This window comes from Coturnix japonica, chromosome 16 (assembly GCF_054131305.1).
Source record: "Coturnix japonica strain WE chromosome 16, WE-NBRP24, whole genome shotgun sequence".
NCBI lineage: Eukaryota > Metazoa > Chordata > Aves > Galliformes > Phasianidae > Coturnix > Coturnix japonica.
The window spans coordinates 8222668-8236680 of NC_140678.1; the positions used below are offsets into that span (position 1 = coordinate 8222668).

Here is a 14013-nt window from a genome sequence, read left to right on the forward strand (position 1 = left end):
TCCTGAGCTCCCACGCTTCCTTTCAAGCAGACAACATACTACACAGAATAAGGCTCCCTAGATAGTCTAGGATAATATTTTAGTGTAAGTAGAGCTAAAATTATTGCAAGCTACATGACTTGGCAATTAGCATTGCAAGAAGCCCAGGAAGCTCAAAGGAATTGTTTGAGTTAATTGCGACCAGGTAAAGAGCAGTGCAGCAAAGATGCTCCTGGTGCTCTACAGAGACAGCAGGAGCAAATACCAGACCCTCTGCCAACAGCCCTGCAGTGCAAACAAATAGCACAGTCCTGGGGCAGCACATCCCACCACCTGCTGACTCTTTTGGGGCTGGACTCGAGGACAAACAGGCAGCAGAACCAACAAAGCAGTTTTTAGCAGCCTGCCCCCCAGCTTGCCTTCTAGACAGAAAAGCTGTTGGTTTTACCACTGTGGAAATGTATTCAGTCTTGAAGTGGAGCAATGCAGAAGAGAGGATGCATGTAGATGGCAGCCTGGAGGCACAGCTCAATGCCTGTGGTTTTTGCATGGAGAACAAAACATCCATTTATGACTGTTAAATACACATGAAAGCATAAGCAAAAAGAAGGTTTAAAAACAAAAACCAGACCAGTTTTCCTGAGGTTGTTGGATGCAGGGAGTGGCGAATCAGATAGATGGTTTCTGACTCCAAAATTTTCAAGCTCTTTGGACCAATGGTACTAGAACTGTCATAAAAATCACAAAAGCAAAGCAGAAAGGGTTTTTAAGGATAGACCTGTCAACACAATCTGGGAATCGCTCAGCTTTGCTGCCCAGAATCCGATCACGTTGTTGTTCCTTCCATGCTCTGAATACACAAGAAGGCAACCTGCAGCTGTGTGAAGGGTGCCCAGAGCATCTCACACTGTCCTTGTGCTCTCAGGAGGGAACAGATGGACGGCTGCAGGCTACAATTTGCTATTTTTCAGCCTGACTCCTTTGAGAAAGACCAATTGAAAGGAAATGCTGAAGGTGATACACCACCAGTGCCCCAGTCCTTAACCCAGGGGACAACCCAAGGTAGGATTTTTTTTCATAAACCCTTTAAGGTATTTAGGTTTCAAAGCTGTCAACACATTCAAGTACATTATCTGAGGCAATGGCATTTCATGAATCCCATGCAGCTGCCATGCAAAGTATGGCCATTTTTGTCCTGCAATGGAGAATACTGGAGATTTCTTCATGATGTTTATGAAGTCTGTCACTCAGGCAGCAGTTTAATCATGCCTTCTTGGATATATCTTTTTCCCCCTTAACCCCAGGGAGGATAACCTGGTTTTATTTACCTGAAATGGAAAATATATGGTCAAACAGATGTTGGTATAAGGGGGTAACTGTTAAGGTTTGCTGACAACTGGAAAGGTCTGAGCAATCAAACTGTCAATGGTTAAACAGATAAAAGTGACCGTGCCAAGTGGGACAGCTAACTGAGGACAGGCACTCCAGCAGAGAGAAAACCATCACCGAGTGCAGGCAAGCTGTTTGCAGGGACCGGAGGGCATCGATTCCAGGCATGTAAGAGAAAACTCAACTCTGATTTCAGAAATCAGAGATAGAAGAAAATATTATTTGAAAGGAAAGGTTGAATTAGATGAAAGCTTCACAGGCAGGAATTTGTTTAGAATTGAGGCAGAGACAGAGACAGGAGAAAACAAAAATGCATACGGATGTCTAACTCTCCATATTCTTATAGCAGCAATTGCTTGAGATTTCTTTTATAAAACCCTGTCACAAGCACTTCCAATGATGGGCCATTCCCAACGAAATAGCTGGAAGCCCTGAATTCCCCCAGCTGGTGGTTCAGAGGAATCCCCCACCTCCAATACAGACTGCCCAGGGCAGAGCTTCGGCCACAGCACCAGGTTTGGAGTGTCCAGGTCACAGACCTGTTCCTGGATGGCAGTGACAAAGAGTGCCTGCCCCACAGCTGTTGGGCCCTGCTTCCCAGAGCACGGCTGCTGCTTTGGCTTGAAATACAAATGCATAGTTCTACATCTCAGATGCAACACCAGAAACCTCTGGTGTCTCCCGCAAGCTGAGCTGTAGCATCATGCTGCTCTAACGTTAATCTTCCTATTACTCCTGTGAGGAAACAAAATACATAATATATCTATAACGTGAATAGCATAATGCCTCATAATCCGTTCTATCTCACTGTTTATATGATTCCATATGTACTTCTGTGGATACTACCGCTTCCAGATCTGAAACTGAGGAATCAATGCAGCAATTATGGACAAAGAAATGCAGAATTATACACAGGGTTATTTTTCATGCTGTGAATGAAGGCAAGTGCATTGCAAAAACAAAACTCATTATCCATTCTTTAAAATAATTATTTTCATGAAGCCAAAGTATTCTTTAGGATATTTAAATGCAGATTCAATCCAACACCTACCAACTTCACCCAGCATTTTTCTTATGCAAAAACTTCCAACATGTGCACAATTGCACATACGCCAATATTTATGGTGGCCACACAAACTGCAAGTCAAACACCACCGAGATATTTTGCTAGACAAACTAAGTTTCACTGCACATATGCAGACTGACTTTACATTTGTTCATTCCACTGTCATCCGTGTCATCTACAGTTAAGACTCAGGTATGTTCTGTGTTTTTATAACTCCTATTACTTTAACTTTCTCTTGCCACATGCATAGGAAAACAAGATCCAAGGATCTCAGGGTTACTGGAGGATCACATGGCTTAAGGATGAACGCGAGGAGAACATTCTTCATTTTTAATTACTGTCTCTGAGTGAAATGATTGAGAAAATTTCAGGTGAACGTAAATATTTTGTAGCAAACGGCTCCAATCAGAAGGAAAAACAACATCAAAAAAAACCACAACAACCCTTTTCCTGCACAAAGAAACTCAGCACTGAAGTGATTCAGCTCAGAACACACACATCCCCAGAAAACAGCCTGTGATTTGAAACCAATTTTTAGAGTGTTTTTCAGTACAGTGAGAATATCCCCCCACTGCTTTCATTTTAGGTTCTTCCATTGCACTTTTGGAAACGTACCCTTTGCTTAACACATCTAAGCAATCATTGAATGGTAGAATTGCTCAGGTTGAAAAGACCTTAAAGATTATCAAGTCCAACCATAACCTAACCGTACTATCCCAAATCTTAACAACCCTCCACTAAATCATGTCCCCGAGTACCACATCCAAATGGTTTTTAAACACATCCAGGGATGGTGACTCAACCACCTCCGTGGGGAGCCTATTGCAGTGTTTAACAGCTCTTTCTGTAAAGAAGTTTTTCCTGATATCCAACCTAAACAATGCAGTGCCTTCCCCTCTTTCAACAAGTGCTTGCTTTTAAAACCTCCTTGTTCTACTCCCAAGGGACCCCCAGTGTCCCAAAGAAAAGGCAGCAACAACAGGGTGATGCTGCTGATGCCCCCAGCCCCCAGGTGCAGCCCTGCAATACAAGGAACTGCCTGCAGCCTGAGGTTGCACCCCTGCTGTGCTGCAGCAGTGCAGGAGCTTTGGGAGATTCAGCTCCTGATAGGCTGTAACATGCTGTACTGCTTGCTCACCTGTTTGCACAGAATGCAATTCCAGCTCTTTTACACTGAGGTTATTTGCTTCTGTGGGAAAAGAAGTAAATATTTGCTCTGCTGTGCCAGCTGGATCAAGGGAAAGCTATATATTGCACAAACCTTTGAGAGGAGGTAGGAAGAAGGCAGGTATTTGCAGTACACATGCACAGCACAAACTAAAACCAGCAGTGACTGAAAACCACTTTGGAACAAGCAGGAGCACAGGCAGCGCACAGAGGGCTGAGTTTAACTCTGTGGGTTTTAGGCCAGGTCAAAATTCAGCTTTCATGTCTGTGTTTCATGTTCTCTTCATTGAAATTAGGGTGATTTAGAAGGAAGACAATAACCTGTGGAGGACTGAGTATCCACGCTCACAATGATCACAGCACATACAGTATTTGGTACCTGAGATTGCCTTTGGTGCAGCGTTCATTGCCTTGTAGCTGATGTCCTGTTTCTTTGCCTCACTCCCTTCTCTGTTAAAAATAACTCAGTACTAACAACTTACCTATTACAAGCATTGCTAAACCAAACGTACCTTAAAAATTCCACGTTGGACAAATAGATCACTCTAAGACTTCATCTCCAAAGTGATGGACTTCCTCGATAAATAGCCTTCCTTGATAAATAATCTTTCAAGCTCACCAAATATGTTTCTTCACCCTTCCTTTACTCACAAATCAGCTTCTGGAGATCTGGATATATTCAAGGACTCCTTCCCTCCTGCATTATTCTTCATTTTCTAGTAAATGCTGGAAAAATTTTCCAAGTGCCACAGGGAGAAATCTGTTATGTTAAGGTTTCAGAGTTTGTTATTTTGGCACTTGTGGTTCTCCACGTAAATCCCTTTCCAATGGTTTCTGCACCAAGATTTTAGTTTAATACTTGAAGGATTATTGGCAGCTAAGGGGAGGATTTGTGGATGTTGAATGAAGTACATTGTAATAACAACTGTCAGGCTGATTATGATGCTCAGGCCTGTACGCCTCTCCAGCAACATCTGAATACTTTGATATGGTCACAGCTATGGCCTACATGAAAATGTCTAGAGTCAAAAAACAGTCTACTACTAAACATGCTTTAGAAGCACAGCTTTTATTAAATCACAATAAAAAGCTTTTATAAGCTAAAAGCTTATAGATTAAGTTTAAAGGAGGTGAAAGCATTTCCTTTCACTTACTTTGAGCTCAGTGGAATAACAAAGAATTAAGATGGCAGCAAAGCTTCCGTCTCCTATCAATCCCATGGCAAACAAACTGCACCACAATCCAAAGACTGTGGAGCTCGGGGTCTTTGCTTCTCCACCTGCAAAATGCAAACTGAGATACAGAGGGATTCTGGCACCCTCTGAGGAGGGAGGACAAGTCTAGCTCATTCCTGGCTTTGTCATATTCAGATGCCATAAAGTAATGGATCATAGAAGCATCCACGAACAAAAGAGGGGCTAAAAACCCATGCAAACAGAGAAACCCACAACGAACTTTCAAGCTCAACCAGGGTGAGATCCAAATGAAAATGAAAAGTATTTATGAAGGTGAACTCACACACCAGCACATAAAAGGCTCTGTACTCTCATACTCCACCTGCTGGCTCTCCTCAGTAGGGATCAGTTGTATTTCTATGTTCAGTTTGGGTTTTCTACTTCTTTTTTCCCCGCTTCTCTCATAAGCTGTGCACCATCCCAGCTGATAGGGGTAAGCTGGAGAGCACTGGGCAGGAAGCCACACTCACCTTAATATTTCAACATCCAGTGGGGAAAAAGTAAAAGGGTAAAATATTCACGGCAATGTAAAACAATTGACAATGTATGGAACAAAACACTTTCTAAATGTTTCACAAATATTTCAGGGTTAAAAGAGTAAAGCGAGGCTAAAGATGCAGTGTTCTATTCAGTTCAGCCCCTACCTTGCTTTTGTGTTACATGCTGGAGCTTCTAAAAAAGCCAATTAAAGTGCCTTTTATTCTATGAAATGTTTAAAATTGGGCACTTTTGGTATACAAACCCTAAGCATCTGTTATTATTTGGGTGCTTTTTCATGCAGACTCGCGTACATCAAAATGAAAAGGCATTTATTTTTCAGCTGCCTTTAGAAAAGCAGAAAGAGAAGCGTAAGCAGGAAGCAGCGTTAGTCCCAGGACAAAGGTAGGTTCATGACTACACAAACACAGAGCTTCATGAATGCTTTGCAAGTGTGGGGTCTGTCATTTCACAATGTGAACTGTATAGAGAGGAAAAACAGCCTCCTCTCTTGGGTCACTCCCCAGTGGAAGCTCAGTGCTTCCCACAGGCACGGCAGGAACACACACAGTGTTCTCCGTTCCAGTTTCCTCCCACTAACTGGGCTTTTCACTCTCGTATAAAGCAACATCTGGAAATGATCATCTCATCGCACCCTCAAAAAGGCAGAGAAGCAGTAATAATATGGTAATAAGGGATGAAATTTTACGAGAGATGGCACTTAACTGAAGACTAAAAGACACCATGCAATTTCCATAAATTGCTTTTAGCAGGGGACTGAGTGACAATCAGGAAAAAAAACCACAACCCCACTCCCGGCCCTTTTTTTTTTGTGCAAATCATGGGCCCGACTTTCAACTGGTGTAAAATGGTGATGTTGGTACAGCAGTTCTGGTTGCACACAAACCCCTGAATACCATTTTGTGCAATGGCACTTTTAGGATCGTGTGGTGAAGAGACCCTCAAATCGAGGATGCTAAAATGAAGCTGCGAAAGCAAAGCGGAAAGAAGCCATCAGCGCGCCAAATATCCGCTTGTTTTGTTGCTCTCCCTCTTTAAGTGAGCTTAAAAAGGAGAATCGAGCCATTATCTCCCCCCTCTGCATTTCCGCCTCTTCAGATCTGTCAGTTCAGGGTGAAACCCAGATGGGACTTGAGAGACAAGGAATATCAAGAGTGTCCCAACACAGCTGGCATGGAAACAGGTGCCAGGTAGGTTCTGTTCCTTTGGGAAAGAGATGCTGTCCCATCCCCAGCAAGATCTCCTCCTCTTACCATGAAAGCCTCATGCCTTTCTGAAAGGCTGGCCAGCCAGCCCACTCAGAATATGGTGCTATATTCATTCTGTAGTGCTATATTCAAACACCACTGTAGAAAGTCATTAGATTTAACACCAACGGCACCAAGCAGAAACAGGGGGATGTGGAAATGAATAAATAGACTTCAGACTAATAAATAAAAATAACCACTTCAGGATAACAAACTGCCTTTGCAGATAAAATGAAATAAATCCCTAGAATTTAAATCCATCATGAGCAAAATCCCACTGGAAAAAAACCTCCAGACCAAAACCCTATCATGACTGCTTCTACATTCATGAAAGTATTTATGCAGACTAAGATAAGGGTAGTCAATCCACACGCCTTGGGACAAAAGCTGATCTCCTGCAGGATCAGGATAAAGAAATTTCCTCACCACATGTGTCCTGATTCAGGGCAAAAGGAGACACGCTTTGCTAGGCTCGGGAGCTGCTAGAAGCAAGTCTTAGATCTGTGCCATGCTGATGAACTCCCACAGTAAATCCCAGCTTCTCCTCTGCACACTATCATTTCCCAATGCACTGAATGTACTGCCTGAACTTTGGCTGGGCTTCTCAAGCCTATCCACATAACCTGTCATACTCCAATCTGGCTCTTCAAGAGTCCTGTACTGTGAAGCATCCTGCTTCTCATTTCACCATTTAATTACACCCCTTCCTGCTCCCAGATTCTTTCTGTTCCTTGTAAGTCATCACCTTGTTACAGCTCAGACAACACAGTTGGTTGATGGCATTTTCCTCAGTTCCTTTCTAGTGTCCATAACTCCTAGTTACATACAATCAATCCTCTGTTCTCTGAAAGGTGTCACTTTGCTTTGACCACACTTCCACAGCTGGTGCATCTCTAACCTGGTATTGGCAGCTCCTCCAAGAGACACCTTTTGCCTGGGACACCCCTGGCACCAGCAGCACAAAGACAAAACAGAAACAACTTCTTCCTATGGAACTCAGCTCTTCAAACTGACACCATGTCTGCACTGTCCAGGAGGTCTGAATGTACCTATTATGGGCTACAAGAAATTAAAACCTGACAGATGAGGAAATTGCTCCACTCCAGCACGTCGACAGCCACAAAATGCATGTCATCAGGAAACACTACGCCCTTTCTTGCTGTTATTTAAAGGATAGATGCTGTTCTTCTGCTCCCCAAAAATTAGGAAGTGAGGAGGGAAAAAGGAGAAACCAAGAAACGTGCGTTATCTATTGAATCAATTAGACAGAGAAAGTCATCATCTCTCGTAAAAGGACATAAGCCATTAAGATGAAGTCCCTATTTTTCAATAACACCATCAGACTGTTTCCAAGCACCAACTGGGGATCAAGAAAAAGGAATATCATATTTCCTAAGTCTATTCTTATCTCTCCAGCTGCCATGCCAAAGGCTATTGAGGTGGAATGAAAGCAGAGTTTCAATCATCAACAAAACGCTGCAGCTCACGGACAGAGTCGCTCAAACAGGTACAAGTCCCACAGGCTTTGTGGGATCCACATATCAAAACGCAGATGTAAGATTGTGCCATCCTCAGCAGCTCACCTGCAGGGCTCTGTGGCTCTTGGGAACAGAAGCTATCAAGAGAAGAACAACTCATTTCATTGTGCTATACAAGCCTTTTTTTTGGGGAATATAGCAAAAACCAAACGCGAACGGAACATGTGCCACTGAGCCTTGTGCCTTGTCTAGTGCAGTAAGAATAGAAAGTCCCTTACAACATTTACCAATAAAAACAGACAAGAAACATAAGTAAGTAACCCCAAATGTTATTTTCCAACATCAACAGGTAACGTTTCCCATTTAAGGGGAGTTATCACCTTAAAGGTAAATACAAAATGTTTTTGAAACTGTAAAAACTCAGTGTTTACCATGAACAGATGCTTTGGTTGCTCAGTTCACTCAGAAGATGGTGCTGAGCTGAACAGATCATTACTGGGAGCTGTGTTCAGACATATTATTTTGACCCTATTATCCCTTCCCTATTATTTTTGGGGGGAAAACAACCTAACATTTGATATCATCCTTTCCTCTAACTGCTCCTCAACCCTGTGTCTGGTTTTAATCTCCAACAGTCTTTCTCTTGTTCTCTTGTCTCTTCCCTGTGACTGCCAATGCACTGCCAGACCATTTAACCTTCTCATACCCCAAGTCAGGACCTATCACAGCCTATGGAAACAAACTACAAACAAAAATAATCATTTATTTGCAAGGGCAGGGTTTGCCCTTTCCCTGCATCTGGCTTTTTCCTGGAAGAAAGCAAGGTAGGACTTACTTCTCAGTATCATTTCTAAATATCAAATATAAATGAAGTCCTGCAATACCATCCTGTGTGAAAGCAAAAGCTCCACCAGTGGGATAAAAAAAGAAATTATAAAAAATTATATACATTGTATATATTATATATAAGTTATAAAAAATAAGATATTATCTAGTTTAATAAAAACTTTGTATTATTTCTGTTTATTTAAAGCAAGACTCGTTACAAACAACATAAAACAGGACCATTTCACCACTTACTGATGACATACAAATGTGTGGGAGTTTGGTACTTCCCTCCCTGCTAAGAAAACACAATGACAAAAGAAAATAATGGGCTGAAAAAAAAGTGGAACTGCTCATCACTGAACTATTTAGAAAACAACAACTCTCTTTCAATTGATGTCATTCATTGGGTGCTGTAAGGAAAACCAAGGAGGTAGCGCTGCTTTCTTCATTCAGTACAATTCTGAAAGCCTTTACTATGAAAATTTTGTATAATTATACCAGAAATAGGTTATTTTGTAGTCCTGCCACCACATATGAAAATCAGGAAATACCACATGTTTTCTTGTCTATCATTTCAGTTAGCCCTTTCTAGAAGGCATACATCTTCAGACAGTAGGGAGGTCTCTTCCTTCGAGTCCATAAAGATCGCTACAAGTTCCCCCACCCAGTGCCCTAAACAAAACATAAATGCCACCATCATCAGCCTTAACAAGCTCTAAATTGCAACATATATTAACAGAATGACCTTCTCCAGTAAGATTTTCATTCTGTCAAAACTAGGACAGAAAACAGCAAGTAGCACCACTTAGCCAATTTTAATAGATTATCTACATCATCCTTTATGACATCAGTTGATAATCAGAGCAAGAAATTGAGCAATTTGGGTTCCTGTACAAGCCGTCATAATGCACAAAGTTAACCACTTTTTTTTTTAATCCTGTATTACCTAGAAAGTATTACCAGACAGGCTTGCAAGTTTGGCTGTCGTAGAAAGTTGGCCTGCAAAGCTGCAAGAAACCCAACCTCAGCATGTCATAATTCCACATGGAGATGCACTGTGCCAGGTTATTTCTGCTGAAGGTTAGAAAATTTGACACCGACGTGACCACAACACTAGTGAATGAGGACAGCTGGAAGCACAGCACATGCCATTTCCCAAAGAGGCCAGCAGAACATCCATACCACTGAAGTAAAGCCTCCAAACATCTGTCTTCTGCCAATGTATAAGTGCTGAATATAGCAAACACCCAACTGCCAAATCCTTATGCTAAAGTTTCCTTTCTATTTTTTTTACCAATCAAAACTTCTCAAAGAGACTCCAGATGTTCACTGCTGTATAGCCACACAAAAAGCAAAGGCAGTAGGGATGTGCCCCCAGCTCTGCCCTGCACTCTCAACCTGCCAGGCTTCTTTGGCAAAGGAAGAGGATGATGCTAGGGATACTTATGCTGTGAGAGACAGTGAGGAGCACTATTCTTGATTTCCATTAGTGATCCATTTATGAAAATGGGATGAATATACCTGAAACATGAAGAATGTGATCCTTTAATTTTAACTGATAAGTCCAAAATGCTTTAGAAAGATTTTTCATAACCTTGGATCAAAACTTATCTGTTCCAATATGAAAAGCAAAAAGGAAGACACTGTGCAGTGTTCAAATAGGTTTCTTTGTCAGAAGGTAGAGGAACAATCAGCACAATCAAATAGAATACAGAAATATATTCTAACAATTCAATGCTTACCGCTTATCCCTGTTGCACAGAATAGCCAACACTGAACTGCTTCTACTTAAGAAGAACACATATTTTGCTATAAACTTGCAGGGTGAAAATGTGATAATAGTCAAGTCCTAAGATCTATTTGCCTACTGGAGAATCAGTTGAAAAGCTCTCGTTTGCTTGTCCGTTTCAACAGAAAGCAGACATACCCTGTGGAAGAAAGTCTTGCAAGCAAACACACTGCATGAATAAAAACAACACTCTCAAACACTTGTCCATGGATAAAAAGTCAAAATATACCTACAGCATATCAAAATCCATAAAGTTCATTCAGATCTCCAAAGAAGCACATCTACAAGAAGGACAGGTAAAGTCCTGTCTGTTAATGCATCAGTATGCAAACCAAAACATCCATGCAGTACTGGAAAGCAGCAGAAACACTACCTGCACATTTTGTCCTTGTTGTGAGTGGTGGTCCAGGTGGTCCCGTGCCTCCTTCTCCAGGGCGAGTCAGCAGCACTCTGATCTCATACTCCACATCTGGATCCAGATGCCACAGTTTGTAATTGGGAGAGTCCACAATGTGGGTTTCTGCCCAGTTCCCAGTGGTCGTCCGATACTCCACCTCTTTCAGTATGATGGGCCCGTCTCCGATGATGGAGTTGGCGTTGGGTTTGATCCACAGGTAGGTGGCTCCGACAGCCAGCAGCTCAGGAGGAGCAATAGGAGTTGGGGGTTCTGTAGACAAAAAGAAATCATGAGAGGCCTGAGGCCTTCCACTATGTACCTGTAAAGCAAGTCTGCCCCCAGTCCATTGTTAGTTATTGAATTTTTCCTGTTATTTACCAAATCTTTCATTTGGAATATTCTTTTTATGAAAGTATTTATTGCTTTACAGAAATAAAACAATAAAAAGGCACTATATTTGTTTTGAAGTTATTGCCCCTTGCACTGCTGTATTAATGCAACTGGTAGCATTACCAATGCAGAAACACCACTTCAAAAAATACAGTGCTTACAAAGCAACTTCTGCTGAAAATATAAAGCACAACAGTCATACATTTAAAAGAACAGAAGGTTTGTACTTATTTCCTCCTTTACGCATACACATACTGGCAGTCAATAGAACATAGGAGGAGGAAAAGAAGTCTTAAATAACACAGATTGAGCACACCTGTGTAGTGCTTAAAATGACACAACTAGCAAAGAGCAGAAAACTCAAATCACTTGTTCATTCTGAAGTTTTATAGAGGCAAACATACATGAAAAATAGGACAGATTTGCAGTGAAAGCACTGGCTATTTGTCTGAGAAGGTACTGCAGTTACAAACGCTGGGGATCTTTCAGTGGTCCTGCACTCCAGGCACCACTAAAACTGACTGAGAGCTTTGATAGCTCAGAGCTAAAAAAAACAAAGGCACCAAGGATTGACTGTGAACTTGCTTAATTTCATGAGCAGAAGTACCCAAATAAAGTCTGTGTGAGACTTGGAAGAGTGCCCAGATGTCTGAGAAGCATCACGAGGAACTCAGCCACTGAATATAACCTCTGTGATAGAAAAGCAAAGACAAGCACTGATATCTCAGCAGCACCCTGTGACAAAAGCCACTGATGGTCTCCTGAGCCCTGCCTGCCTGATCATCCCCCTCTGTTGGAAATAACACCTGGGTATTGGAAGCCACATGAATAGCATATGCTTTGTGGTTTTGAAAACCCGAGCTGAACTGTGCAAGATTATGAGCAATTTCATTAATTTCATTTAGCTTTTGCTCTGCCACACTCTAATGCAGTTTGCCTTCAGCCCAGAGGACACAAAACCTATTCTCTTGTGAAAACAAGGCAACGAAAAGGACATTTCTCTCTGAGAAAAAAAGAAACCTATGAATGTTACATCACGACATTAATTTTAGAGCCCTATGGGAATTACTCTGCAACTCCCACAGCTGATTCCTCACTGAGCACAGAAAACAGCAAGAGGGCAGAACCACGGGAATGGGGAAGAAAGGAGATGGAGCAACACGGGATGGAGGACCAGAGCACTTTCCCCTCTGGAGAAGTTTTGCAGGTTAACATCTGCTGAGTGAAGAGAAACAAATATACAGAAACCAGCGTAAATACAAAAGTACCAACTAAAACGTTACCTAATTCACCTCCTCTGGCTATCTAATCACAATCAGCTATGCAGTAAAGTTATTTCTCTAAAAATAAAATAATTAGTTTTCAAGAAATGCATGTTGATACATTATCATTAAAAATCACATCATTATAAATCTTAAATTGTTTATTGCTTTTTTCTTGGTGCAAGAGCATTAAAAGATGGACTCACTGATTTTTATTCCCAGTGCAAAAAATGACATCTTGCAAAGTCACATTACAGCTGAGCACAAGACAAATGAAATATTAAGCATCATTCTCCTGGGCTGGTGATGCTTCAACAACAGCATGATCCAGGTTACTCTGGGATTTGATTGCCAGTTAGAACAGATTTATGGGCCTGAGTTTAATTAATAGAACAGTTTGTCCTGCTAACCAGACATTAAAGTCTTGTCTAGCAAGTTTAGAAACTAATATTGCCAAAGCAATTTAAATTAAGACGGCATCCAGCATTACTTCCCTGCCTACTTCAGGACAGATCTAAACCACCTCCCCTCCACCTCTGCCAAAACAGGGTTTCCATTTTCATCTACCCCTTCATTTTTGTCTCTCTAATAACATTAGAGGAAGAGATGTTGCAGAATAATGGAATATTAGGAGTTGAAACTGTTGTTCTCATTTTCCAAACAGAAGGAGCAAAGATGAGCAGATGTAATTGCAATTTTTCAAGACTCAGTAACACCTCACTGCACATAATGGGCTCTTTCCTACTGGCACCAACTGGACAGGAAGCTACTTTTCAATATCACTCTTTGCCAAACTATTGCAAGTGATCTTAACTAGTTATTCACTATTTAGCACAACTAGAACATAAACCAGGACCTTTTTTTTGGCCATTATAACTAAACCCACTTGTCAGTTACAGATGACCAGCCTCATGCTAACAGCTTCCTTTTGTAATTAAAACCTTTCTGCAACCTCGATTAACAGGGAAACAGATTGGGTCTGTACACATGTAATTGCAATCAGCAGTATTTTAAGCATCATTTGATCCATCCAGCCCATATTTTATATAGCAAGCTTTGTCCACCATGTTGCTCCCTTTCAGCCTTTATCCCTCTTCCTGCAGACACTGCAGGGAAGAGCACACCTGGAACTGGGCTGCTGCAACTGGGACGGCATCTAGCCTGAATGCCAGTCCCAGGATGGACACAAAAATGAGGGTTCAAGAAAAGAAAAGACATAGTACAAGCCCAAAATAGTTACTGAACATGCATAGATTTTACCCTGCACACAAAGTAGTTCCAATTATGC

The 14013-nt window shown here is 41.6% G+C and overlaps 1 protein-coding gene across 6 annotated transcripts in view; it reads right to left on the reverse strand.

Annotated features, from left to right (window-relative positions):
* The window catches only part of LOC146758237 (receptor-type tyrosine-protein phosphatase T-like), a 264795-nt gene that overhangs the window by 43551 nt on the left and 207231 nt on the right, over positions 1–14013 (reverse strand). For 4 of the 6 annotated variants that reach the window (XM_085517407.1, XM_085517405.1, XM_085517408.1 and 1 more), the window contains one exon: positions 10534–11343. In XM_085517407.1, the coding sequence (XP_085373533.1) occupies positions 10988–11343 (356 nt within the window). In that variant the 3' untranslated portion in view covers positions 10534–10987. Of the gene's footprint in view, positions 1–9067; positions 10409–10533; positions 11344–14013 lie in introns of those variants that run through there. The other 2 variants (XM_085517410.1, XM_085517409.1) reach the window with 2 other exon arrangements.